Source organism: Mauremys reevesii, linkage group 25, assembly GCF_016161935.1.
Source record: "Mauremys reevesii isolate NIE-2019 linkage group 25, ASM1616193v1, whole genome shotgun sequence".
Lineage (NCBI taxonomy): Eukaryota > Metazoa > Chordata > Testudines > Geoemydidae > Mauremys > Mauremys reevesii.
This window is the reverse complement of record NC_052647.1, coordinates 5,006,117-5,033,440: the sequence shown is the minus strand read 5'-3', so window position 1 is coordinate 5,033,440 and position 27,324 is coordinate 5,006,117. Positions and strand designations below refer to the sequence as shown.

The following is a 27,324-nucleotide window of genomic DNA, read 5'->3' as shown; positions in this document are numbered from 1 at the left end:
TGACATGCTTCGCCCACAGATAACAAATCAGGAGCATTCTACAGATGGGGGAACCTGAGGCACAGAGCCAGGCAGGGATTGGCTTGGGGTCACCTGGCAGCGGCGCCGGGAATAGAGTCCAGGCCAGGGCTGTATCTGCTGGGGGGGGCGCGAGTGGCCTGCCAGAAGTGGGGTACTTAGGCCGCAGCCACAAAGTCTCAGGCACGGGGACTTCCTCCTCCTGAGATGCCAAAGCCTTGTGTGGATGCTGAAGCGAATGAGCTGTAACATCCCCATGTAGACAAGCCCTTAGCGTCTATTCTATGGGGCGGGGAAGTGATACTCCCATCGCCTCTGATCCCTGCCCCATCTCGGCCCATGCCCCACATCAGCATGGAGGTTGGGAGCTGCGTGGGGGCACAACTGACACTGGAGGTCCCTTCCCTGGCTGCTGTGGGATGCACAGAGTGGGAGAGGGCTGTGGGGTGCATGGGGGCTGTGGGGTGCACAGGGTGGGGAGGGCTGAGAGGTGCACGGGGGTGGCTGTGGGGTGCACACGGTGGGAAGGGGGCTGTGGGATGCATTGGGGATGTGAGGTGCACAGGGTGGGAGCGGGGCTGTAGGGTGCACAAAGTGGGAGGGGGTCTGTGGGATGCACAAGGTGGGAGGGGGGCTGTGAGGTGCATGGGGGTGGGAGGAAGGCTGTGGGGTGCATGGGGAACTGTGGGGTGCACAGGGTGGGGAGGGCTGTGAGGTGCACAGGGGTGGCTGTGGGATGCACAGGCTGGGAGAGGGGCTGTGGGGCACATGGGGGGCTGTGAGGTGCACAAGGTGGGAGGGGTCTGTGAGGTGCATGGGGTGGGAGGAAAGCTGTGGGGTGCATGGGGAACTGTGGGATGCACAGTGTGGAAGGGGGGCTGTGAGGTGCATGGGGGCTGCGAGGTGCACAGGGGTGGCTGTGTGATGCACAGTGGGGGCAGGGGAATGTGAGGTGCACAGGGGGCACTGTGGGATGCACAGGTTGGGAGGGGGCTGTGGGATGCATTGGGGATGTGAGGTGCACAGGGTGGGAGCGGGGCTGTAGGGTGCACAAAGTGGGAGGGGGTCTGTGGGGTGCACAAGGTGGGAGGGGGGCTGTGAGGTGCATGGGGGTGGGAGGAAGGCTGTGGGGTGCATGGGGAACTGTGGGGTGCACAGGTTGGGAGGGGGCTGTGAGGTGCACAGGGGTGGCTGTGGGATGCACAGGCTGGGAGAGGGGCTGTGGGGCACACGGGGGGCTGTGAGGTGCACAAAGTGGGAGGGGGCTGTGGGTCTCCATGCCCGACGCTCACACTGAGCCTGTCTCCTTGGCGAGGAGGCTGGCGGGCGCTGTGTCGCCATGGCTCAGCTGGCAGGGCGCCTGCTGTGGGCTGCCAGGGCAGCGGGTCAGATTCTGCCCCCCAGGACTCCTGCACAGGCTGAAGTGAGGAGGGGGAGGGGAATGATGGGGGGCTGCTCTCGTAAAGGGGCATTGAACTAAGGCCCTTAAGTATCTGTAGGTCAAGATTAAAGACCCTGGGATGGTGAGGAAAAGAGCAGGAGATCCTGCTGGAGCTGGGATAGAACCCAGGAGTCCTGGCTCAGAGCCCCCCTGCTCTGACCACTAGATTCCACCCCCCTCCCAGAGCTGGGACAGAATCCAGGAGTCCCAGGAGGGGAGGGCAGGGCCTCCGGCCCCAAGACACAGCTGTGTACTCTCAGTGGCTGGCCATGGCATGTGGCTCTGGGCCCGCGCAGTGCCAGGGCGGATCAGGGCACCTGCCAATGTGCATAGACCCTGCTGGGCTAATCTGAGGCTGAGGCATCCCTGGGGCACCAGGCCGGGCAGTAGCCCACTGCCCCCCTGCAGGGAAAGTGGCTGGGCTGCTCTCTCCAGGAGATCGGGGTGGAGGGGGAGCCCCTGTGTCCCCACCTTGCTCCCCAGCCTAATAGGCCAGGCCATGGGTGGGACAGAGGGATGGGGGGAGGGGACACTGGCCTCTGCAAAGGAGCTAAGTGTGAATCCTTGTGCGGGTGCCACGGGGTTCAGATCCCGGGGGCTGGGAGTGTGAATCGTGGATACTGTGTTGATGGGGGTCATGTAGGAGGATGGAGAGATAAAGGATTGTTTTGGGCGTGGATGGTTGCATGGGGCATGGGTGGAGGGGTGCACGGGGGAGGTGGAAGGATAGAGTGGAGGAGTGTATGAAGGATGGGGTGGAGGGGTGCATGGGGGATGGGGAGGGATGGAGCAGAGGGGTGCATACAGGGGGTGGAGGGATGGACTGGATGGGTGGAGGGATGGAGTGGAGGGGTGCGTTGAGGGATGGAAGGTTGCACGGGGGATGGCTGCGTGAAGGAGAGTGGAGGGATGGAGAAGAGGGGTGCATTGAGGGATGGGGAGAGGGATGGAGTGGAGGGTACATGGAGGGATGGAGGGTTGCACGGGAGATGAGTGGAGGGGTGGAGGGAGGTGGAGGGATGAAGCGGAGGGTGTGTAGAGGTAGGTGGAGGGTGCGTGGAGGGATGGAGCAGAGGGGTGCATGGGAGATGGCTGGAGGGATGGAGCAGAGGGTGCATGGAGGGATGGTGGATGCATGGAGTGGAGGGGTGAACAGAGGATGAAGTGGAAGGGTGCACGGGGGATGGGGGAGAGGGCAGAAGGGATGGAGGGGAGGAGAGAGATGGGTGGAGGGAGGTGGAGGGATGGAGCAGAGAGGTGCACTGAGGGAGAGAGGGGTGCAGGGGGGATGGAGTGGAGGATGCATGCAGAGATAGAGGGGTGCGTATGGAGCGGGAGAACAGAGTGAATGAGGGAGACGGGCGAGAAGGAGGTGCTGGAAGTGGGGGGGGAGCGAGGGAGACGGGCGAGAAGGAGGTGCTGGAAGTGGGGAGCGAGGGCGACGGGCGAGATGGAGGTGCTGGAAGTGGGAGCGAGACAGGCGAGAAGGAGGTGCTGGAAGGGGGAGCGAGGGAGACGGGCGAGAAGGAGGTGCAGGAAGTGGGGGAGCGAGGGAGGCAGGCGAGAAGGAGGTGCTGGAAGTGGGGAGCGAGGGAGACAGGCAAGAAGGAGGTTCTGGAAGTGGGGAGCGAGGAGACGGGCGAGAAGGAGGTGCTGGAAGTGGGGAGCGAGGAGACAGGCAAGAAGGAGGTGCTGGAAGTGGGAGCGAGGAGACAGGCGAGAAGGAGGTGCTGGAAGGGGGAGCGAGGAGACAGGCGAGAAGGAGGTGCTGGAAGTGGGGAGCGAGGAGGCAGGCGAGAAGGAGGTGCTGGAAGGGGAGCGAGGAGACAGGCGAGAAGGAGGTGCTGGAAGTGGGGAGCGAGGAGGCAGGCGAGAAGGAGGTGCTGGAAGTGGGGGGAGCGAGGAGACGGGCGAGAAGGAGGTGCTGGAAGTGGGGAGCGAGGAGACGGGCGAGAAGGAGGTGCTGGAAGTGGGGGGAGCGAGGAGACGGGCGAGAAGGAGGTGCTGGAAGTGGGAGCGAGGGAGACAGGCGAGAAGGAGGTGCTGGAAGTGGGGGAGCGAGGAGACGGGCGAGAAGGAGGTGCTGGAAGTGGGGAGCGAGGGAGACGGGCGAGAAGGAGGTGCTGGAAGGGGGCGAGGAGACGGGCGAGAAGGAGGTGCTGGAAGTGGGGAGTGAGGAGACGGGCGAGAAGGAGGGGCTGGAAGTGGGGAGTGAGGGAGACAGGCGAGAAGGAGGGGCTGGAAGTGGGGGAGCGAGGAGATGGGCGAGAAGGAGGTGCTGGAAGGGGGGGAGCGAGGGAGACGGGAGAGAAGGAGGTGCTGGAAGTGCGGGGGGAGCGAGGGAGACAGGCGAGAAGGAGGTGCTGGAAGGGGGGGAGCGAGGGAGACGGGCGAGAAGGAGGTGCTGGAAGTGGGGGGGGAGCGAGGGAGACGGGCGAGAAGGAGGTGCTGGAAGTGGGGGGAGCGCCCGAGACAGGCGAGAAGGCGGTGCTGGAAGTGGGGAGCGAGGGAGGCAGGCGAGAAGGAGGTGCTGGAAGTGGGGAGCGAGGAGACGGGCGAGAAGGAGGTGCTGGAAGTGGGGAGCGAGGGAGACAGGCGAGAAGGAGGTGCTGGAAGTGGGGAGCGAGGGAGACAGGCGAGAAGGAGGTGCTGGAAGTGGGGGGAGCGAGGGAGGCAGGCGAGAAGGAGGTGCTGGAAGTGGGGGGGGAGCGAGGGAGACGGGCGAGAAGGAGGTGCTGGAAGTGGGGGGAGCGAGGAGGCAGGCGAGAAGGAGGTGCTGGAAATGGGGGAGCGAGGAGACGGGCGAGAAGGAGGTGCTGGAAGTGGGGAGCGAGGAGACGGGCGAGAAGGAGGTGCTGGAAATGGGGAGCGAGGAGACGGGCGAGAAGGAGGTGCAGGAAGTGGGGTAGCGAGGGAGGCGGGCGAGAAGGAGGTGCTGGAAGTGGGGGGAGGAGACGGGCGAGAAGGAGGTGCTGGATGTGGGCGGGAGCAAGGGAGACGGGCGAGAAGGAGGTGCTGGAAGTGGGGGGAGTGAAGGAGACAGGCGAGAAGGAGGTGCTGGAAGTGGGGGGGAGCGAGGGAGACGGGGGAGAAGGAGGTGCTGGAAGGGGAGCGAGGGAGACGGGCGAGAAGGAGGTGCTGGAAGGGGGAGCGAGGAGACGGGCGAGAAGGAGGTGCTGGAAGGGGAGCGAGGGAGACGGTGAGAAGGAGGTGCTGGAAGTGGGGAGCGAGGGAGGCAGGCGAGAAGGAAGTGCTGGAAGTGGGGGCAGCGAGGAGACGGGCGAGAAGGAGGTGCTGGAAGTGGGGGTAGCGAGGAGATGGGCGAGAAGGAGGTGCTGGAAGTGGGGAGCGAGGGAGACGGGCGAGAAGGAGGTGCTGGAAGTGGGGGGAGCGAGGGAGAGGGGCGAGAAGGAGGTGCTGGAAGTGGGGGGGGCGAGGGAGACGGGCGAGAGGGAGGTGCTGGTATTGGGAGGAGCGAGGAAGGCAGGCAAGAAGGAGGTGCTGGAAGTGGGGGGGAGCGAGGAAGGCAGGCGAGAAGGAGGTGCTGGAAGGGGGGAGCAATTGGGCAGGGGAGGAAGACGAGGGGCCGCAGGACAGGGAGGGGGCTGATCATGGCAGTTCTGTCCTCCCCTCCCTGCATGGCCCCAGCTGGGTGCAGAGTCAGTCCTGACGTCCCATTAGCCAGGAACTGACACACTAGTTAGCGGGGTGCTGGGGGGCACTGCTGGAGCTGGGCCGGGGGGAGCCCAGGGCTGGGATGGCAGGGGCTGCGGGTCAGGACTGAGGAGCACCAGCAGAGCTGGGGGGAGTGTGGGGTAGCCCAGGGTTAGGTGTGGGGGGGATCCGGACTCCAGGGTTCCCTTCCCGGATACAGGAGAGATTCTCTCCACGGCCCCCCAACAACTAGACCCCACTCCCCTCCCAGAGCGGGGCATGGAGGGGACTGGTCCCATACCCAGCTCCCCCCACCCGCCCCAGCTGTCGAGCAGATTACATTGGCCAGCGTTGATGGGGGTCGCGCGTGGGGCTGGCCCCGAGAGGAGCCTGCTGGAGGCCGTTGGAGTCGGGGGAACAGCACTGGGCATCGGGGGCAGGCAAGGCCCCTGTGCATGGCCCATCCCCCTTGAGCTCCCTGCGAGAGGGCTGGGAATGAGCCACGGGGCCCTTCCCTTCCAGGGGGCGCCAGCTCTGATTGGGCCCCAGGCAGGGGGGATCCTGCTGCCTGGGTGGGGGATGGGAAGCAGGTTGTGCGGCTCCTGCAGCCCCCCTGACCCTTGGGTCCCCACGAGCTCTACGGTTCCTGATTCCCCAGCTCCCTGGAACCTGGCCGGGGCCTCGCGCGGGGCTGGCCCTAGACACCTGCAGCCCCCAACCTCCAGCACTGGGGCCAGGGCCGGCTCCAGACCCCGGCGCGCCAAGCGCGCGCTTGGGGCAGCATTTTGCTGGCAGGGCGGCAGGCGGGTCCAGCGGACCTTCCGCAGTCATGCCAGCCGATGCTCCACCGGAGCCGCGGGACCAGCGGACCCTCCGCAGCCATGTCTGCAGGAGGTCCCCCGGAGCCGCGGGATCGGCGACCGCCAGAGCGCCCCCTGCGGCGTGCCGCCGTGCTTGGGGCGGCGGGATTCCTAGAGCCGCCCCTGACTGGGGCGCTGGAGGAACCGGGGTGGGGACAGCTCAGCCAGCGCTGCCGCTCTTGCGGACTGTGGGGGGAGGGGGGGAGGGGAGAGGGTTCACACACAGGCCTTGCCTGAGTCCAGCAGCCAGGAACATGCACTCAGGGGTGGCCTTAATGATCACCGGGGTGGGGGCAGGATTATTTTTCAAGGTGCCAGAGCAGGGACTGAATATGGCAGCTCCACCTGTATCCTGATTGCACGAAAATGCCTCCCCCCGCACCACCCCATCTACCTATCTACCTATCTATCTATCTCCATCCACCCCTCTATCTATCTATCTAGCCAGCCCCATACAGCCCATCTCAGCAGCTCTCATTAAAGAGGCAGCTGTCTCAGGGAAAGCCGTGACTCTGAAAAGGATCTGGGGCCATAGTGGCCAGGCATCGGCACGTGAGCGCCCCGTGCGAGGTTGTGGCCAAACGGGCTAGTGGGCTCCATGTGTAAACGGGGGAGCTGGGATCAGAAGCAGGGAGGAGACTGTCCCTCTGCAGACAGCGCCGGCGAGGCTGAGCCGGGAGCGCTGCAGCCGGTGCTGGTGTCCACGCCCCGATGAGCCTGCTGACAGATTGGGCAGGGTGCAGAGACGAGACTCAAGAGCTGGAACAAGGGCCTGGCCGGGAGAGACTTAACGACTTCAGTCTGGTTAGCGGGGCTGGAGAGGAGCCCTGCTCCCAGCATGGAAGGACCTTCTCGGGGAGAACCAGCGGGTGCTGCTGGGCACGGCGGCCTAGCGGAGAGAGGCCAAAAGGAGTGCGGCTGGCAGCTGAAACCAGACACGCTCGGATTGGAAAGCTGGCCCAGATGGTTACCAGGGGGCGACAGCACTGGAACAAGCTCCCAAGGGAAGGGGCGGATTTGCCGGTTCTTGATGGCTTCAAATCTGGCCTGGCTGCCCCCTGGCAGAGGCTCTGTCTAGGCTCTAGCCAAGACCAAGTTACTGGGCTCAGTGCAGGGGGAACTGGGTGAATTCTCCAGCCTGGGTTATACCAGAGGCCAGATACGGTGATCCAGGGGCTGCTCCTGGCCTTTAAACCTATGAGTCTCTGTACATGCGAATCTCAGTACCAGCCGAGGGATCCCTGTATAAACAGCTGCCCTGCCCCACCCCAGAGGCGGCTGCATCTCTGCGCTGTCTGAGGGACATTGTGTGCAGTCACAGTCCTCTCTGCAGTTTCACAGAGATGTGGGATTGTCCGTCACTTCCTGCCCTAAGCTGCTGAGCAGAAGGGCCGGGTGGCTGCTAAGCAGCTAGCACACCCCACCCCAGCAGCAGCTGCATTTCAGTGCCAGGCAAGGGAATGTCTGCGCCCCACCCCAGAGGTGGCTGCATTTCAGTGCAGGGTGAAGAGGCCCCAGGATCGAAGACTCCCAACCTCTCAAAGGCTGTGAGCGGCGATTGGCAAATGCTTGGGGGCAAAATGCAAAACGCGCTCCAGGCTGGGAGAAAAATGGAGAGGGGAATATCCACCCCCAGTGGGTGCATCACATAATGTCTTCCCATAATCCCTGGGGGCAGGCAACGCACTGGGGGGGGAAGGGGCAATGCAATCTAAGGCCCCGCCAGAGTGACTTAGGGAGCCCCCTAGTGGCGATACCCAGAAGCGCAGGCTGGGCCGACCATGGGGACCACAGGGTTTTGTCTGGGCCCAGCAGCCTGGATGGAGAATCCGTGACAAGTAGATCCCGGCTTTGCTCACCCACAGGGAGCACTGCAAGAGGCTCGGCCTTGGCAGGCAGGCACAGCCGGCTGCTGCCCCTCCAAAGAGCCGTGTAGACCCAAGCGCCCCAACCTCCCTCCCCCCGTCCGGGGGGGACCATAGTGCTGCTGGAGTGGGCGGAGGGGGAGGATTGCCCAGAGGAGGGATGGATGGCATGTCTGTACCGGAGGGCAGGACCCAGCTCCCAGTTTGGGGGAGCAGCCCAGATCCGCAGGAGCCTCAATGAACCCCCAAACTTCTGGGGGTTCCCCAGCTGCCATCCCAGGCTGGGGTTCAGGAGCCTGGGGTTCCGTTCTCAGCCCTCTGGGGTGACCTTCGGGTGGGCGTGCTGCAAGCTGTTGAGTGAAATGAGTTTGCCAGCTCTCAGCCTGGTGCCTAACCCCTCCCCCAGCACTCAGAACAGTGACTGTCCCTCCAGCCCCTGGGGGGGCCCTATGGGGTCCGCAGTCAGTGGCCTGAACACAAGGGTCAGACCCAGGGACAACACCCTGCAGATTAGAGGGTGTTAATTACGCTAATTGTTGGTGATCACTTATGATTAACGGGCTTCCTTATTGCCAAACGCCCAGCAGACCCAGCCAGAGTCTCTTGAGTTGTGGGGCGACGAGTTTGTTAATGATGGGCTGTTAATGATTGTGATGATTGGCTATTAATTAATAATTAGTGCTCTTATTGCCCAGCCAACAGGCCCAAATGCTGCCAGCTTCTGGGGGGAGTCTTGTGAACGAGCGAAAATCAATTGTTGGGTGTTAATTACAGAATCACTGGCTGTATGGCCCAGTCCTGACCAGCCCCACCCCGGGGCGGGCTATTAATTATCAGTTATTAATTACGATCATTCAGTCCCGCTCCCAAGAGCTCCGGGTTGGGGTTGGGCCTGGAGAGGATGAAGTAGTGAGTCATTGGGAGTGCCGAGACCTGCCTAGCCCCAGTGGGATTTGAACCCAGGACTAACTCTCCCCCACACATACACTGGGTTTGCTGCCCCATGGCTTGGGGGCGGGGGGAAAGTCCACCTTGTAACCCTTGGGCCAGGGCAGATGCACACACACCATCAAGCATGGTGCTGAGTCCGCCGCCTGATGGGAAGGTAGTTTGGGGGAGCGGGGTGGGGGTGAGGAGGATCTGCACGTTAGGGGTCACTGAGGCAGGAGCATTTGGGCGTCACTGAGGGGAAAGTCCCTTAGACTGGCTTAAAACTGCAGACATTTAACAGGATCCTTGGCCTCCGGGGCCTGAGCCTTTCAGGGCAGAGCCCAGCTGCATTTTCCACCTCTTCCTGCAGCCCCAGGGCCAGCCATGTGATTTCTGTGCGGTGGGCCTGGCGCGAGTCACTCAGCTGGGGAGGGGTCATGGGAGAGCCGTGAGAACGGGGAAAGGGCTGGAAAAGGGGCCGGATGCGGAGACCCCAGGGGCTCGAGCTGTTAGTTTAACAGAGGAGGTTGGGGGTGACTCAGTTCCAGTCTACAGATACCTACGGGGGATGCTGTGGGGCAGCAAACCAGCAAGTGGTGCGTGGCGCCATGGCAACCCGAGACACTCCCCCCGCAGAGCCTGTCACCCCGGCCTCGGGGCTCAACCTGGGCACCAGTGTGGGCTCACCCAGCCGCGCCCATCAGTCTCTGCCCCCCGCTCCTGCTTCGCGAAGGGACGCTGCGGAGGAGGCTGGGGGTTGGTGGGGGGGCGGTGGTCACAGTAGGACAGCGATAGAGAGCTCGATGTGCCACCCACATGCCCGCACAGCCCAGCTGTGTGCCCCCCCCCCCCAGCGGCCAGGCCACGTACGCAGCTCTAGAGCCCAGCAGAGCTGGGCCGACACCTCAGGGCTTCACGGGGCCCGGTGACAAAGGGGAGGCCACAGGTTCGATCCCTGCAGCTGGAGCTACATCACGAGGGTGGAGACAGGACCCAGCCCCTGGGCACCCTGACGCTGCTGGAGCTGGGGGGGGACAAAAGGATGCTGGGGGGCTGGGCGAGGAGCTGGCTGAGGTGGGGGGACGCCCCCCAGAGCCTGTGTTGGAGCCTCAGGCAGATCAAGCCGTAAATTGCAATTTTCCAGCCCGCTAGCTTGGTCTGTTCCTGCTCCGCGGGGCCCAGCAGCTTGTGACAATCAGCCCCTTCCCTGCAGCCCGGCCCAGCCGCCTCCACCAGGGGGTGGGGGGATTACTCCCCTCAGGCTCTCAGAAAGATGTTCACGGCAGAGCACCGGGGAGTCGGGACTCCCAGCCCCCACCTCCGCCCCCGCCCTGCTCTAACCACTGGACACCACTCCCCTCCCAGAGCTGGAGCTAGAACCCAGGCGTCCTGACTCCCCCGGCCCCTCGCACACACTCTGCCCTGCCCTGAGCTGGAGCCAGGCTGGGAACGAACTCACCCGAAAACTCAACTCAAGGGCTGGGGCCTGGATCTGGGGGGATCCAGGTCGGTTCTTCCTCAGTCGGAACGACCAGGCCCAGCCAGACCTCTGCAGCCCCTTCCCCGGGGACAGCGAGTCAGCAGGGGCTTGTCCGTCCTCTCCCCCACGGGGCCAGGCTGCACCCTGGCTGCTCGCCCTCCCCACATCCTGTTCTCAGCTGGCCCCAGGCACCCCGCAGCTGCCCGGCTGCTCTGACCCTGCAGCACGCGGGCAGCCTGGGCAGCTGGCAGCAGCCTCTCCTCCAGGGGAGCCGGCGCGGCATGCGCCCAGATGACACTTCCAACAAATGACTCTGACACACCAGCCCTGATCTGCCTGCATGGCCACAGGCAGCTCCGCACGGCCTGGCACGTGGGGCATGGGCAGCTCCGCACGGCCTGGCACGTGGGGCATGGGCAGCTCCGCACGGCCTGGCACGTGGGGCATGGGCAGCTCCGCACGGCCTGGCACACGGGGCCTGGGCAGCTCCGCAAGGCCTGGCACGTGGGGCATGGACAGCTCCGCACGGCCTGGCACATGGGGCATGGGAAGCTCCGCACGGCCTGGCACGTGGGGCCTGGGCAGCTCCGCACGGCCTGGCACGTGGGGCATGGACAGCTCCGCATGGCCTGGCACGTGGGGCATGAGCAGCTCCGCATGGCCTGGCACGTGGGGCCTGGGCAGCTCCGCACGGCCTGGCACGTGGGGCATGAGCAGCTCCGCACGGCCTGGCACGTGGGGCATGGGCAGCTCTGCACAGCCTGGTGAACGGCCATGGGCAGCCCCGCACAGCCCAGCACCCAGGGCATGGGCAGCTCCATGCGGCCTGGCACAGAGTGACGGGCAGCTCTGCATGGCTTGGCACATGGGGCACAGGCAGCTCCACATGGCCCAGCACTTGGGACATGGGCAGCTCTGCCCGGCCTGGCATACAGGGCACACTGGCAGTTCTGCAAGGTCCTTGTCACAATACAGTGTGTGAGTATGCACGAGTGTGTGTGTGCGCACACCCATATGTGTGTCCTTTCTGCCCCCTGCTGGAGGGGACGAGCCCTGCTCTGTGTGGGGGGGTCTAGTGGTTAGAGCGGGGGGGGCACGGTGCTCAGAGTCAGGACTCCTGGGTTCTATCTCAGCTCTGGGAGAGGAGAGGAGGAGGTTCGTGATTAAAGCTGGGAGGAGGGGGAGCAGCGGCTGGGAGCCAGGACGCCTGGGTTCTATCCCCAGGCCTCCCACTGATGCACCATGTGCCCTGGGGAGTGTCCTGGCCCTGCTCCAAGTCTCAGTTTCCCTTTGTCACACGGTTTGAGCCCCCCCACCCCCGGTTCTGGGTCTGCCTGCCCGGGGAGGGACACCGACACCCACCAGCCATGGCAGAATCCATGGCACAGCCCCCAGTGCCACCCCCATCACCGCTTCTGCCCCCTCCCCCCGACGCTCAGAGCCCTGGAGCCTTTGAAGCTCTTTGAGGGGATTAGCCCAGCTGGAGGGTCAGTGCCAATCCCTGGTGGGGGGGGGCAGGGATCAGGGGCATTAACCCTTGGGGGGCTGTGATGCTCTCAGCGCCTTTCATCCACTCCCACCGCTGCCCCCACCCTGTGACATTTACCAGCCTTTGGCTTCTCTGCTCCCTGACCAGCCCCGGCCCAGGGGTGCGGAGCTGAGGGCAGGGAGGGCACGTGCCCCGCAGCACTGGGTCGGCCGGGCACTGCCAGCGAGGGGCTTGTACAGGATTTTGGGGGTGAGGTGGAGAGGGTGAGGGGACAGAGAGAGGGGGACGGAGGAGAGAGAGAGAAGTGAAGTTCTGGAACAGCCTTCCAAGGGGAGCAGTGGGGGCCAGAGACAAATCTGGCTTCACGACTGAGCTTGATACGTTTATGGAGGGGATGGTATGATGGGACGGCCTCATTTTGGCAATTAATGGATCGTTGACTATTAGCAATAAATGTGCCCAGTGGCCTGGGATGGGATGTTAGATGGGTTGGGATCTGAGTTACTACAGAGAATTCTTTCCTGGGTGCTGGCGGGTGAGTCTTGCCCACATGCTCAGGGTTTAGCTGATCGCCATATTTGGGGTTGGGAAGGAATTTTCCTCCAGGGCAGATTGGCAGAGGCCCTGGAGGTTTTTCGCCTTCCTCTGCAGCGTGGGGCACGGGTCACTTGCTGGAGGATTCTCTGCAGCTTGAAGTCTTTAAACCACGATTTGAGGACTTCAACGGCTCAGACATAGGTTAGGGGGTTGTTACAGGAGTGGGTGGGTGAGATTCTGTAGCCTGCGTTGTGCAGGAGGTCAGACTAGACAATCATAATGGTCCCTTCTGACCTTAAAGTCTAAAGTCTATGAGAGGTTGGGGGTGTATGGGGATAGACTGGTGGTGGGTGTATGGGGATAGATAGATGGGGTGTATGGGGATAGATAGATGGGGGATCTATGGGGATGGACCGACGGGGGCTCTTTGGGGTTGGACAGATGGATGTGTATGGGGATAGATAGATGGGGGATCTATGGGGATGGACAGATGGGGGTGTATGAGGATAGACAGATGGGGGCTCTATGGGGATGGATAGATGGGGGTGTATGGGGATAGACTGGTGGGGGGTGTCTGGGGATAGATAGATGGGGTGTATGGGGATAGACAGATGGGGGCTCTATGGGGATGGACAGATGGGGGTGTATGGGGATAGACTGGTGGGGGGTGTATGGGGATAGATAGATGGGGTGTATGGGGCTAGACTGGTGGGGTGTATGGGGATGGACAGATGGGGGCTCTATGGGGATGGATAGATGGGGGTGTATGGGGATAGACTGGTGGGGGGTGTATGGGGATAGATAGATGATACAGGTGTGTGTGGATGGAAAGAGAGATGAGAGAAGGATTAAAAGAGAGAGAGATGGACTCTGCCCCACTCTGTGCCTCAGTTTCCCCAGTGAGTGCCTCCGTGGAAGGTCTGTCATGCTGAGGGTCCCCATTTGCCAGGCTCTGTCTGTCCCAGCACCAAGCGTGATGGTCACTAACCTCTGGGCGGGCGGCATCTGATCCTAGGGCTTCCTAACACTCTGGGACCCTCCCCGGGGAATCCCGAGGCCCCACTAGGGGATGGGGGAAGGGGGCCTGGGCAAATCTCTGGGGCCCAGGTGGGGATGGGATGGGGGACAGGAAGGGGAGACTCAGCAGCAGGCCCTTTGGGGAGGGAGAGGCCAACAGAGGAACCCTCCTTCCTGCCACCTGTCTGGGGGTTGGACTCTCCCCCCATCGCTCGCTCTCTCCTGTAGCCCCCCAGCTGTGCCCCCACTTCTGACTTCTCCCCCCCCCAGTTACAAGCTGGCCTGAAATGGCTCCTCCCCACCCCCAGGCAGCCAAGTAACTGGGTCCAACCAGGCCTCCAACTACCCCACTCTCAGGGCCCCACTCCATGTCCCCCAGCCCCCCCGCCCCCATGCCTGGAGCACCCCACTGGTCCCTCCACCTACTAGACCCCAGCACTCTGACCAATCCACCCCTAACCCCACCACCTCTAGGCCCCTGATCACCCCCCATTACACCCTGGTGCCCCCTAGGCCCCCAATCACTCCGCCCTGTGACCCAGGTCCCCCACCCCTGGCCCCATCACCCCATAGGTTCCTGATCACCCCACCCCATGATCTAGGCCCCCACCCCGGCCTCCTCGCAGGTTCCTGATCACCCCACCCTGTGACCCAGGCCCCCGCTCTCTAGGCCCCCGATCACCCTTCCCCGTGACCCAAGCGCCCCCACCTCTGGCCCCACCACTCCCTAGGTTCCCGATCACCCCCCCCCATGATCCAGGCACCCCATCCCAGGCCCTGCCCGTTACCATGGCCCAGCCCCCGCTCCTGGAGTGGACGTGGGAGGTGAGCCCCTGTGGCTTCACCCCCAGAGTGCTACTCCTGCCCCAAATCCCCACCCCCTCACCTAGACCCTCCCCTCCCAGAGAGGCAGGAGCACGTGTCCCTTTTCTGGGAGGAGGGAGGGCAACACCTCCCCCAGTAGCCAGTGTCAGGTGGGGGCCCTGCCGTGCTCTCTCCCATTCACTACACAGAGCCCCCGGCTGGAGGGAGCTGGCCGGGCCCCACAGTGCAGTGGGGCTCGAACTTCACCCCACCCTGAGATCACGAGGCAGCTCCCCCCACAGCGCGATGAACGCTTGGCAGACCCAGGCAGCGTCGCTGCCCCAGTGACACTCGCAGTCTCACCCACCCTAATATTCAAAAATCCTGACTCAGCCCCCCTAAATCCTGGGGTTTTTAATAACTCACAACCCCTGGGGTTCGGTTGATTCGCCTTCTGGGCTCCCAGCCCTTTTAGGGTTGCATTGTCCAGCCTTTCTCTGCACCCACCATGGCTAGAAACCTTCGTTTTTCTTTTGTAGCAGAAGCCAGGACTCTCCACTGAACACCTTGACTCCGGGAGCTGGGGCTTGAAGCGATGTGTCCAAGATCACAAGACTCGGCAGCACTGCTTGTGTCATCAGGGGCTTCTCCCCACCCACCAGGGCCAGAAACATAGGGTTGTGTTTCTCTTTCCCCTTTAATGAAAGCTGTGATCCTGCTGCAGTCCCATGACTCCAGGAGCTGGGGCTTCCGGCAAGGGACTGGGCGTTCACTGTGGGTGCAGCCATAGCAAGGGCAGAGCAGCAGATACAGAGTCTCTTCCCGCTGCCAAGATCAGCCCCTCCCTGATAGCCCCCTCCCCCGACTCCCCATCCCAAATCGGGCCCACCCCCACCTATGGCTTTGAAGGACCCCAGATGAGCGGCTGCTGCTGAGTCACCACCAGCCCCCGCCCCCCGAGCACGTGTGTGTGTGTGTGTGTGTGTGTGTGTGTGTGTGTGTGTGTGTGTGTGTGTGTGCAGGGAAGGGGGTAGATCATTGGCAGCATGTGATTCCTGAGGCCATCTGCTCCCCTGAGTCACCCCCACCCCCCACCGCCCCGATCCGCAGCCCTGGCTGGGCACCGTGCGGGGGCATTCTGCTGGGCCGCGGGCCAAGATCTAAATCTCCTCCAGCCCCCCACGGCCAGGCCCAGCAGCCGTGCGACTTCGACCCAGCTGCAAGCGCCTGGGGCGGGGGGAAGGGCCCAGTGGGGGTGCTGATGTGAAGGGAGTTGGGGCCTAGGGGGGTGGCTGGTGGAGGGGAGTTATTAAAACTGTGGCTTTTCTCATGTGCTTGCCAGCCAGGATCCTCCAAGGCAGGCAGGCGCGCTACCCTCCCCCCTCCCGACCCCCCCCCCCCGCTTTAACCACTAGACCCCACTCCCCTCCCAGAGCTGGGCTAGAACCTGGGCAGTGTTTGGAGGTGGGGGCTGGACGCTGAGGTGCATCGTGGGGAGGCGCATGAGGGGAGAGGCAGTTTGCCGTGGGTGTCAGCAGGTGAAGCTGCCCAGGCTGTGGGGCGGGGAATCTGCAGAGATGGGGTGTTTCCTGCTGCCTCCTGGGAAACCCTCCCTCCCCCAAACCCTTTAAAGGTCCCTTGGGGCTTTGGGGTGTTTCCCACTGCTGGGGATGGGCCTGGTGTGCGTGGAGCGAGGGTGACACCGGGGGCCAAGAGGGATGAACAGCAGGGGGACACCTGGCCCTGCTTTCCCTGGAGCTTCACCCCCTTCACACACACAGCTTGTCCCCTCTAGTGCTGGGCTAGCAGGGGGCTGTGGGTCGGGATTGAGGGGCATCCGCAGAGCTGCGGAGGGCAGGGGAGCCAGGACTGGGCTAGAGGGGCCGTGGGTCGGGATTGAGGGGCATCCGCAGAGCTGCGGAGGGGGGAAGTGCAGGGCAGGGGTAGCCGGGGGAATCAACCAGGGGAATCAGCCAGGGGTTCCTGCCTTTGTTCACCCCAGACCTGCAGGCTTCCCGCCATGAGGACCTGGGAGGAGAGAAGGACCCCATGGGGGCAGGGCTGGCTAGGGGAGCACAGGGCAGAGCCACCGAGGGCCTCTCCTGGCAGCATCCCCCCATTTCTGCTGAGCTGGGCAAGAGCCAGGAAGGGAGGGGAGCAGAGAGGGGGACAGGCCGGGCCCTGCTGGCGGGAAGGAGGACCCCTTCTACCTGCCTCCTGGGCGCAGGATAAAAGGGAGGGAAGGGGGGTGAGGACGACATGGGGGAAGCAAAGGAGAGAAAAGAAGAGGAGGAGGAAGGTGCACAAGGCAGGGGGAATTAGTGTCACAGCTGAAGTTACCTCCAGCAAACGCACCTGCCCTGACGGCAGGGATGGGCTCTGCCAGTGGGACATCACCAGAGCCCCAGTCCTACGGGCGCAGCGGGGACAGGGGACAGCGGGGGTGGGGGCGGAGAAGTGGATGGACTTAATGGGCAACATATAGACAGATGGATTGAGGGGATGAATAGAGATGGATCGATGGTAGGGGGTGGATGGGGATGGATGGATAGATGGATGGGTGGAACGGGGTGGATAGGGATGTGTGGATGGATGGATGGGGACAGATGGATGGATAGATGGATGGAGCGGGATTGATGGGGACAGATGAATGGATGGGTGGATGAATGGAACGGGGTGGATAGGGATGCATGGATGGATGGATGGGGACAGATGGATGCATGGATGGAATGGGGTGGATAGGGATGCATGGATGGAATGGGGTGGATAGGGATGCATGGATGGATGGATGGAACGGGGTGGATAGGGATGCATGGATGGATGGATGGATGGATGGGACAGATGGATGGAAAGGGATGGATGGGGACAGATGAACGGATGGATGGATGGAACGGGGTGGATAGGGATGCATGGATGGATGGAACGGGGTGGATAGGGGTGGATGGATGGATGGATGGATGGGTGGGTGGGTGGATGGAGAGGGGTGTACGGGGATCACAAGGGTTTCCTGGTGGCAGAGCTGAGCTGGGGCTGAGCTGGGCTCACTCTAGGGAGGATTCTCCAGTGGTGCTGCTGGACCCTGCGGTTCCTTCAGGCTCTCCAGCCACACAGGCTGTGCTGCCCACTGGGTACTGCCAGGCGGGGTCCTGTACACTGGGGCAGTGACATTGGTGCCAAACTCCCCCAAGGGCTCCCTCTGGCTCAGTGCTGAGCACTCTGACCCCCAGCACAGAGCTGGGGGCTGAGCTCTCACCCCAGGAGCCCTCCTGAAAGTCAAACACCTGCTGGATCTGTGTTACGGTAGCACTAGAAGCCCAGCCATTGCCCACAACCCCATTGTGCTAGGTGCTGTACATTATATATTAGGTGTATTACGGTAGCACTAGGAGCCTATTGTGCTAGGTGCTGTACATTATTTATTAGGTGTATTAGGGTAACACTAGGAGCCCAGCCATGGCCCATGACCCTGTTGTACAGACGCAGAACAGAGATGGTCCCTGCCACAAAGGAGTCCCAGGCCCGGGGGGGATGGGCAAGGGAAGCCTGGCTCTCTCAGGGCAGTACTGAGCCCCCAGCCCTATTGTGACGTTATGAATGTAATATAATATCTCATTGAAAGGTGACAGGGCCAGAAAGAGTTAATAACTCACAGACTGATCTGACCTTAAGGACTGGTTAGGAGGATCTGTAAATGAATCGAGCTTTGAAATGCAGCCTGTATTGTTAGACGTAGAAGGGTAGATGTTTGCTCAGGTCTTGTGATGTCAGCAAACAAGTCTTGTCTATTGCTATAGCTTTGAGTCAAAGATCAAAAAAGGAGTATTAACATTTAGGAAGATACTTGAGTGAAATAGTATTATTGTCTCCATGTCTCTTTGAAGGTTGTGATAACCTGGATCTGAACTGTTTACTGGATAAATTACCTGTGCTAATTGCCAGGATGTTTGGGAGAAGGAGAGTTAAGCCTGTTGTTTTCGCAGGCTGAAAGGCTGCTGGAAATGCAGAAGAACCTGGGACACGATCCTGCTTCATCTCAGATCTGCTTCGGGTTTCAAGAGGGGGAAACCTTAAGCCACAAGGGATTGAAGATCCCCAGTCATTGACTGGAGCCACCCTGAATATGGAAATTGGACTGTAACCTCTGGCCTATTTCTAAAAGGACTTTTGGCAACTACAAGCTCATCTCTGCAATATATCTGAACCTCAAGAATTGAATTCAAGTCTGTCTGTATATTGATCTTTTAACCAACACTCTCTCTCTTTTCTTTTTTAATACATTTTAGCTTCGTTAATAAGAATTGGCTGTAGCGTGTATTTTGGGTAAGATCTAAGTTATAATTGGACCTGGGTATGTGGTTGATCCTTTGGGGTTGGAAGAACCTTTTCTTTTATATGATGAGATCAGATTTTCAGGAATCATCATCATATCTGACAGGTGTGTCTGGACGGAGGCCTAAGGCTGGGCACTTTAAGGGAACTGCGTGGTTTGGACTTCTAAGTGACCAGTGAGGTACTGTAGAAGCTGTTTTGTGCTGGTTGGTAAATCTAAGTATTGACATAACCACCAGCGTTTGAGGTTTATCTGCCCCGTTTTGTTTGCAGTTCACCCTGATTGAGTGACCTCAGCTGGCTCCCATGGGCAGCACCGTCACACCTATGGCGTTTCTCTCCACACCACACAAGCCCTAACATATTTTGCCTCCCAACCAGGGGCACCAATATTATCCCCATTGCACAGATGGGGAAACTGAAGCCCAGCAAGACAAAGGCCCAGATTAGGTGCCTAAAGAGGCAGATAGGTGCCTAGTGGGCATTTCCAATGTGCTGAACTCCTATTGATTTCAGCAGGAACGAGGAAATCCCACTAGGCTCCTCGCCCCATCATTAGACCCTGAACACCTTTAAATACCAGGGCCGAAATCACTGCTAAAATGGGACTTCCCTGGTTGAGTCACACAGTCCAGCTCCTCCAAGAGACACCTAACTCCCATGGGCTTCACTGATGGGAGCTGGGCACCTAAATCCCTTTGACAGTCGGGGCCTGAGTGACTTGGCCAGGGACACAGAGGGTAGAGCGAGGGTGATCCCGGGCTACCCAGGGCCACTGCAACACCCTTCCGGGCGAGACCCCGTTTTAACTGGCACTGGATTGGATCCGATTGGGTGCTGCTTTGGTTGGGAAATGGCCACGCCCCCCCGGGAGCTCGTTATGGCCCAGAGGCCAATCAAACACTTGAGAGAAACCCCAAATCCGCTGGAAAACCCCAGAATCTAGAAAAAGAACTCAGGGTTTTGACTGAGGGGTTTCAACTCACCAAGCAACCCCCAAAGGCAGCGCTAGAGCAGGCAGCTGTGGGGTTGTTATTAATTGTCCATAATCACAATTAACATCAATATAGGAGTGAAACGATTGGTACTAATAATGGATAGCAGCGGCAATAATTGCTAATCAGGGTGCCAATAATTATGATGTTAACAAATAATAATGATGCTAATAATTATGATGCTAACGACCAGTAATTATATGCTAATAATGGTCATTATAATAAATTATAAGGACCCCCATAATTAGGGTACATAATAACAATGCTAATAATTATAATTGTAATAAAGAATAATTATATGAAACAGAATAAAAAATAATGGTGCTGATAATTAGAATTATTATTAAGGATGCAAATAATTATAGTTAGAATAATTATTATGATTCTAATAACTAGCAGCATAATGACTAATACTGATACAAAAGTACAATGAATGATAAGGCTAATCATTATTCTAATTATTATTAATAAGAATAATAGAGAATAATAATGCTGCCAATTACTATAATTGATACTAAAGAATAATAATTAATAATAATAAATAAAAGGTTCAAACAATAATAAATAAAGGGTGCAAATAATTATAATTAAAAAGAATTATTATTATGATGCTAATCATTATAATGATTAATGATGTCAGTCATTAGAATTTTAAGAAATAAGAAGGCTGGTAAATATAATGAACAATAAGGATTCTAATAATAAGGATGCAAATAATTATAATTAGCAAGAATTATAATAATAAAGAGGCTAATCATTAGAATGAAAGCAAATAATAATATTGCTAATCATTGAAATTGCAAGAAACGATACTATATATGCTAATCCCTATGATGACTAATTACAAGGATGGTAATAATTATAATTATGTCCAATAATAATGAGGATAGTAATACTTATAGTGAACAATCAGAAGGTCCTAATACTAATGAGTAATTAATTGAGGTTACAAATGATTAACAATCATGACAGTAATTACTAATACTGACAATAAATATCCATATCAATGGCAATGCTTGCTACTAACGCCCCTAATTAATTATCATAATCTATAACAAGAACCAATAATAACAATGATTAATAATAATTATAATTACTGGCACTGCTCATAAATATTCACACCCATTGTGATAATTACTAACTGTTCTCATTAATTATGAGCCGTGCCATTGAGAATTGATGATAACATTGGTTAAGAACAATAATTATTGATACTAATGCTAATCGATAAGATTAAGAGTAATTAATAATCCATAGCATCAATAATTAGCACTAATTAATGCTGTTATTAAGACTGAAATTAAGCCCTGCGCTAGTGCTTTTCCCCCATAGATCTCAAAGCACTTTACAAAGGAGGGCAAGGGTCATGAAACCCACTTTACAGATGGGTAAACCAAGGCACAGAGCGACCAAGGCCCCACAGTGCCCAGAAAATCACTGCAAGCCACAAAGCTGAGTTAGGTACCCCAGCTCCCAATACACTGAATGGGAGAGATGGCACCTGAGAACAAGATCCACAAAAGGCAGCACACTCAGCGGGAAGCTGCCTTCACTAGCCAGCAGGGGGCGCCAATGAGAGGGGGTGTAGCAGCGTAGTTCAGTGCCGAAAGCCGAGCTGCGGGAATGGGCTGGCGATCCAAAGCTGGCGTTCGGGATCACCTGAGGGCTGGAGCTAGCGCTAGGCTGCCACCAGGGTTAAATGCAGGGCCAGGGTCAGACCTAATCGATCCCGGGATTTAGCTAACACCTTCTAAGGAGCGTTGGAAAAGCCCCGTTTAGATGCGTCTCACTGAACCCTCGGCCTGAGCTGGCCCAGACGGGGGGAAAGGCAGGGAGGGCCCCAGGTCTGCGCCAGACTTGTTGCATGTGGCAGTTAACACGTGGCAACGTCGCACCTTCAGACACCGCTTTAGGGTGAGGGTTACAGGTAGGGGAGCCGGGGTTTGGCAACAGTCCAAATCCAGGAGACGTTTTCTGCTGCTTTACATTTTCTGTGTGTGTGTCTGCGTGTTGTGTGGCCGTGGATGTGTGTGTTTGTGTGCACTGATGTGCGTGCACACATGGATCTGCATATGTGCGTTTGTGTGCATTGGCGTGTGTTGCGTGTCTCTCTGCTGTGTGCACCTCAGTGTCGGTGCACACTGTGTGTGTGTTTGTCTCCTGCTCTCAGATCTAATGTGTCTGGGAGGGCAGGCTGTGCCCTCCATACGAAGCATTAATAAAACATCCGCTCCATGCCAGACAGAATTAAGCAAACAGCACCGGGCTGGGACGAGGCTGGCTCATGAATATCTCATTACAGCCTAGCCAGGGAAGGTAAAGGACAGTGCATTGTGGGAGGTCGATGGCGGGTTAAGCGGCACACGCTGGAGTGAGCCTCATAAATATGTCAATAGCAGAAGGGGGGTGGCTCTGGGGTGGTGGGAGAATTCCTGTTTCTCCATTATACCCAGGTTTGGCCTGGGTCTGATGTCTTCCCCCTGCCCCTTGGCTCTATGGCGCCACCCAGAGGCCGGGCTGGGGAGGGAGCCAGGGCAGCTCCTGGTTGCGCTGGGCTGGTGATGGCCTGGAGGGAGGAGGTGGCCAGGCATCCAGGGGACTTGTTCTGCCCCATGGGATCCTGTCCATCAGCCTCTGAGGACACAGCATGTTGAGCACACGGGACAGCCCAAGCCAGGGACCGGGGCCCCCATGGGCAGAAATCGGTGTCACTCCATTGCCTTCAGAGCTGATTTACATGGTGTGTTTGTACGGCGCTGGGTAACGGTGAGTATCATGTGGGATAACTGGGGGGATTGGCTGAGTAACACTGAGCATTGTGTGGAGTAACAGCGAGTATCACATTGAATGACTGGGAGTATTGGGTTGAGTATCACCTGCAATAACTGGGCGGAGGGTGGGGGGATTGGCAGAGTATTGCATAGAGCAGGGGTCGGCAACCTTTCAGAAGCGCTGTGCCGAGTCTTCATTTATTCACTCTAATTTAAGGTTTCGCGTGCCAGTGATACATTTTAATGTTTTTAGAAGGTCTCTTTCTATAAGTCTATAATATAGAACTAAACGATTGTTGTATGTAAAGTAAATAAAGTTTTTTAAATGTTTAAGAAGCTTCATTTAAAATTAAATTAAAATGTAGAGCCCCTGGACCGGTGGCCAGGACCTGGGCAATGCGCGTGCCACTGAAAACGAGCTCGCGTGCCACCTTCGGCACCCGTGCCATAGGTTGCCTACCCCTGGAATAGAGTAACTGGGGGGACTGGTGGAGTATCACTTGGAGTAACTGGGGGGACTGGCAGAGTATTTCATGGAGTAACTGGGGGTATTGGCTGAATAATGGTGAGTATTGTGTGAAGTAACAGTGAGTATTATGTAGAATAATTGGGAGTATTGGGCTGAGTAATGATGCATATCACCTGGAGTAATTGGGGGCATTGGCAGAACACTGCATGGAGTACCTGGGGGCATTGTAAGTATCAGGGTCTAACAAGAGACTAAACACACACACATCCATTCATACTCATACCCACTCACCCACACACCACCCGTTCCTCAGATCCACACGCATTCTCCCTGCGTAGGGATACGCGCCAACACACCTGCTCCAACACACACATTCACATATGCACTCTCTGCACCCAGACACACACAGAGTCAGGACAGGCCCCCCGGGGGGTTACACACACACACGTCAGGACAGGCTCCCGGGGGGTTACACACACACACACACACACACACACACACAGAGGGCAAGCTCCCGGGGGGTTACACACACACACACACACAGGACAGGCCCCCGGGGGGTTACACACACACACGCACACACACACACACACACAGGGCAGGCTCCTGGGGGGTTACACACACACACACACACATACACACACGACATGACAGGCTCGCGGGCGGGTACACACACACACACACACACACACACACACACACACACACACACACACACACAGGACAGGCCCCCGGGGGGTTACACACACACACACACACACACACACACACACACACACAGGACAGGCCCCCGGGGGGTTACACACACACACACACACACACACACAGGACAGGCCCCCGGGGGGTTACACACACACACACACACACGTCAGGACAGGCTCCCGGGGGTTTCGGGTGGCACTGCCTCAATTCCCAGGGAACTAAAGGTGTGGATGGGCCTGGGCCAGCTTCCAGGGTTCTGAACCCACTTCCTGATTGGCCACATGGCCTTGACCCTGATTGGCTGGAGACTATATATATAAACGTCCTGCTCCCTTCCAGCCTTGTCTGAGCAATGAGCTGTTGTCCGCTAGTGGCTGCTCAAACCCACCTGATCCCTCCTGCTGCCTCACTTGCTGTACCGCCCACTTGGGCTGCATCGCCTGGCAATCAGCCCCCTTGCATGAACTCTGACCACTGACCAGGACTGGCCTTTGGCTCGCCTGCCTCCTGCGCATTATGGTTTGCTCAGACCACCCTTCGCTCTCCTCCTGGCCTCGCCCCTGCTCCAAGGAGGTGGGCATGGAACCTGCAGGGGCAGCGTCACTGATGCCCTCAAGAACAGCGAGTCCCCGGGAGCAGGTCACCTCGGACAAGGGGAAAACCAAGTCCTACCGGCCAACGTGGCCTGGCTCCAGATGGAAACCCGCAACCTTCAGGGATGGATTACGGGGCTGCAAACGGGGCCACCTTCCCCAGTCCCATGGCCCACAGCTCCCTCGGCATCCGAGACCATGGTGCCTTTACGGGAGCGTTACGATGGTACTTGCAGCAAGTTTTGTGATTTCATAGATCAGTGCAGACTCCTCTTTATATTTTGGCCTCATGTCTACGTGACAGACCATAGCCTCTCACTGGCGAAGCCCTAGACTGGGTATCTGCTCTGTTAGAACAGGCTCATCCTGCAATGGCTAGCTGGGACTCCTCCCTGGGGGCTTTTGCAACGATTTTCGATGACTCACGTTGTCCTGCACCTCGGAGGCAGCCTGATGGAGGCTCCATCAGGCCCCAGGATCATCAGCGTCCTATGTGGGCTGCTTCCGACACCTGGCAGCAGATACACCCAGCCCCCATAAGGGAGTTGAACCCCACTGGGCAAGCCCTTCTCGAAATCACCCCCTCTCCTACATCTCCAACTTCAGGACTCTGGACAAGCTGCTCCCCTCCAGTGGGCTTTGACTGTCTCCGGGGACGGAATAATTTCATGGATGCCAAGTACTTGGTCTCCCCATACAGCCAAGGCCGCCCTTGACCCAGCCGAGACAGTTGAGAGCTCAGTGCTTGCCTCTGCTCCCCTCGATGAGGAAACCATGGTTCTGGAAGCAGTAATTGGGGAACACCATGAGCTCCTTTGGTTCAGCCCAATCCGGTCCCCAAGCTTTCCTGCGATCCTTGGTTGGCCAAGCATGACCCAGGTATCTCCCGGCAGTGGCCCATCGTGACGTGTAGCGCAGCGTCTGGCTGAACCAACTGCCTTGCCTAAGTTCACAGAGTGCCCAGCCAGACTCCACACCCAAGCTTGGTACCGTGTGGGGTGCACAGGGTCCAGCGGCAGGACAGGCTCCCTTACTTCTAGGGTCAGCTGTGTCTCTCCCCATGAGGTACCAAGAGTTCACAGACATGTTTGTGAAAGGGAACACGTACACCTCGCCCCGTATCCTGACTGTGACAGCCCAATCCACTTGCAGCTTGTATGAATATACTGCAGGTCTGAGTCTGAACTGATGGCTGTTAAGGAATGTATTAATGAAGATCTAAAAAAAGGTTTCATCTGACAGTCTACCTCTCCAGCTGGGGCCCCCATCCACTTTCTCAACAAGAAGGAAGGATCTTTGAGGCTGTGCATGGACTACCATGTCCTAAACAAAATCACCATGTGAAATCGATACCCACTACCCTGATCCTGGAGCTCCCAGACTGAGAAAGAACAGCTCAGATATTCACTATGCAGGATCTCAGGGCAGGAGGCCTACAGTCTGGTCAGGATCCAGCCAGGGGACAAGTGGAAGACCACGTTTTCTACACGATATGGCCATGTTGAATACCATGTGATGCCGTTGGGCTTTACCAAGGCACCCACCCCCTTTCAGCACCTGATCAGTGATGTTTTGCGGGATATGTTGGAGCACTATGCAGTCGCCTAACTACATAACATGATCTATTCGGAGGATCAACCCCCACACAAGCAGCATGTGCACAACATATTGGGAAGGCTTCGCCAACAGGAAAATGTATCTTCGAACAACCCACCATAGACTTCCTCAGGTATATACTGTTCCCGAAGGGATCCCTGTGTGGATCCCCATAAGGTAGAAGCGAATTATTTGGGAAATCCAACTCTGTACTGGATCTGCAAACTTTTACAGGCACTTTATACAGGGTTAGTCTAAAATTCTGGCTCCAATTGCCTCCTGGCTTCACAAACTCACCAAATTCATCTGGCCATCAAAAGCCCAATGTGTTTCCGAAGGCCTGAAAGAGACGTTCACCACCGTGCCTATCCTCATGCACCTCAATCCAAGTCTGCCCTTCAGCTAGGAACCCAATGCCTCCGACGTTGGTATCAGAGCAGTTTTGTCCCAAAGAGAGCGTCTCCACCAGGCACTCCGCCCCTGCCCATATTTCTTGTGAAAACTCTTCCCTGCTGAGCGTGAGTATGAAATTTTGGACAAGGAGCTGCTTGCCATCAAGGTGGCTTTCGAAACCTGGAGGCTTTCAAAATGCCCCGTGCAGGTAAATCCTAAAAATCTGGAGCACGGGCACTCTGCTGAACCTTGAATCAACAACAATGGCCCTGGGCTCTCTTCTTCTCGAGGCTTGAGTTTTACCGTCACCTACCACCCTGGCTCTAAGAATGGAAAGGCAGACGCTGTCTCCACAAAAGAAGACTACGCCAGAGACCCTAGGGAACCTGACAGAGCCACCCTGTGGCATCATTGCTATCAGATTTAATGGCAACGTTCTGCTCTTTGAGACGCCCCTTTGGCTCAGAAACTCCTAACCTCTGATAACAAACCCCAGGCAGACGTCACGCACAGCGCTGGATTCCTTCCCGTCCCCAGGCGTATTTATGGGATCCCTCATCTGGAAGCTTTACGCCTGTGCCGTAATGTCCACTGGCGAGCCACTTCGGCCAGGCAGCACACACCAGGCATGCTGATCGTTCTGGTGGCCAAAACTACGGTCAGGCTTATATCAGATCATGTGACACCTGCACCTGTACAAATACCCGAGGAGGCACCTGCAGGCCCAGAGCCTGGATCACCATGGACTTCATTGTCAAGCTCCCCAAATCTGAAAGTTGCTGTACCATCCTGATAGTGGTGGAGCAGCTTACGCAGACGGTGCCTTTCATTCCCGGTGCATAAATCCCCACCCCTGAGGACACCGCCCTCCTCCACATCATCCACGTTTTCCACCTCCACGGTCTCCCAGACCACATCACGGCAGACCAGGGGCTCCCATTTCAGTCCTGGTTTTGGAGGGCACTGTTCCACCCCCCCACCACCACCACCACCACCGAGCGTCCGCAAACAAACAGCCAATCAGAACAAGCGAACCAGGAGCTTCACAAACTTCCACCGTGGTGCTTGGCTCCCAGTGGTTCCATCCGCAGCATTAGTGCGCCGTGGCGCGGCCCACGCTTCCACCCAGATCAGCCCGTTTTTTTCTCAGCACGGTTTTCACCCCCAGTTTCATCCTGCACTTCCCATGGGCGCCAGATCTGACCCATCACATCCAGTAAACCCAAGAGGAGCTGAAGCACATTTTCATGCGGCCAAGGCAGCGTACAGGCATTCTGCTGACCCCCTCTGATAGCAAGGTCCCGCTTATGCAGCGGGATGGAAGGCGTGGCTGTCAGCCAAACTCCTCAAGACGGGCCAACCCAGCTGCAAACTAGACCAT

General features: G+C 58.1%; 1 protein-coding gene across 1 annotated transcript; it reads left to right on the top strand.

Moving 5' to 3' along the window:
- The first annotated feature begins 2,785 nt into the window (after window positions 1-2,785).
- On the top strand, window positions 2,786-4,368 carry LOC120391217 (spidroin-1-like). The gene is made up of 2 exons (XM_039514689.1): window positions 2,786-3,539; window positions 4,169-4,368. The coding sequence occupies exons 1-2, from the start codon at window positions 2,786-2,788 to the stop codon at window positions 4,366-4,368; spliced, it is 954 nt and encodes a 317-aa protein (XP_039370623.1).
- The last annotated feature ends 22,956 nt before the right edge of the window (window positions 4,369-27,324 follow it).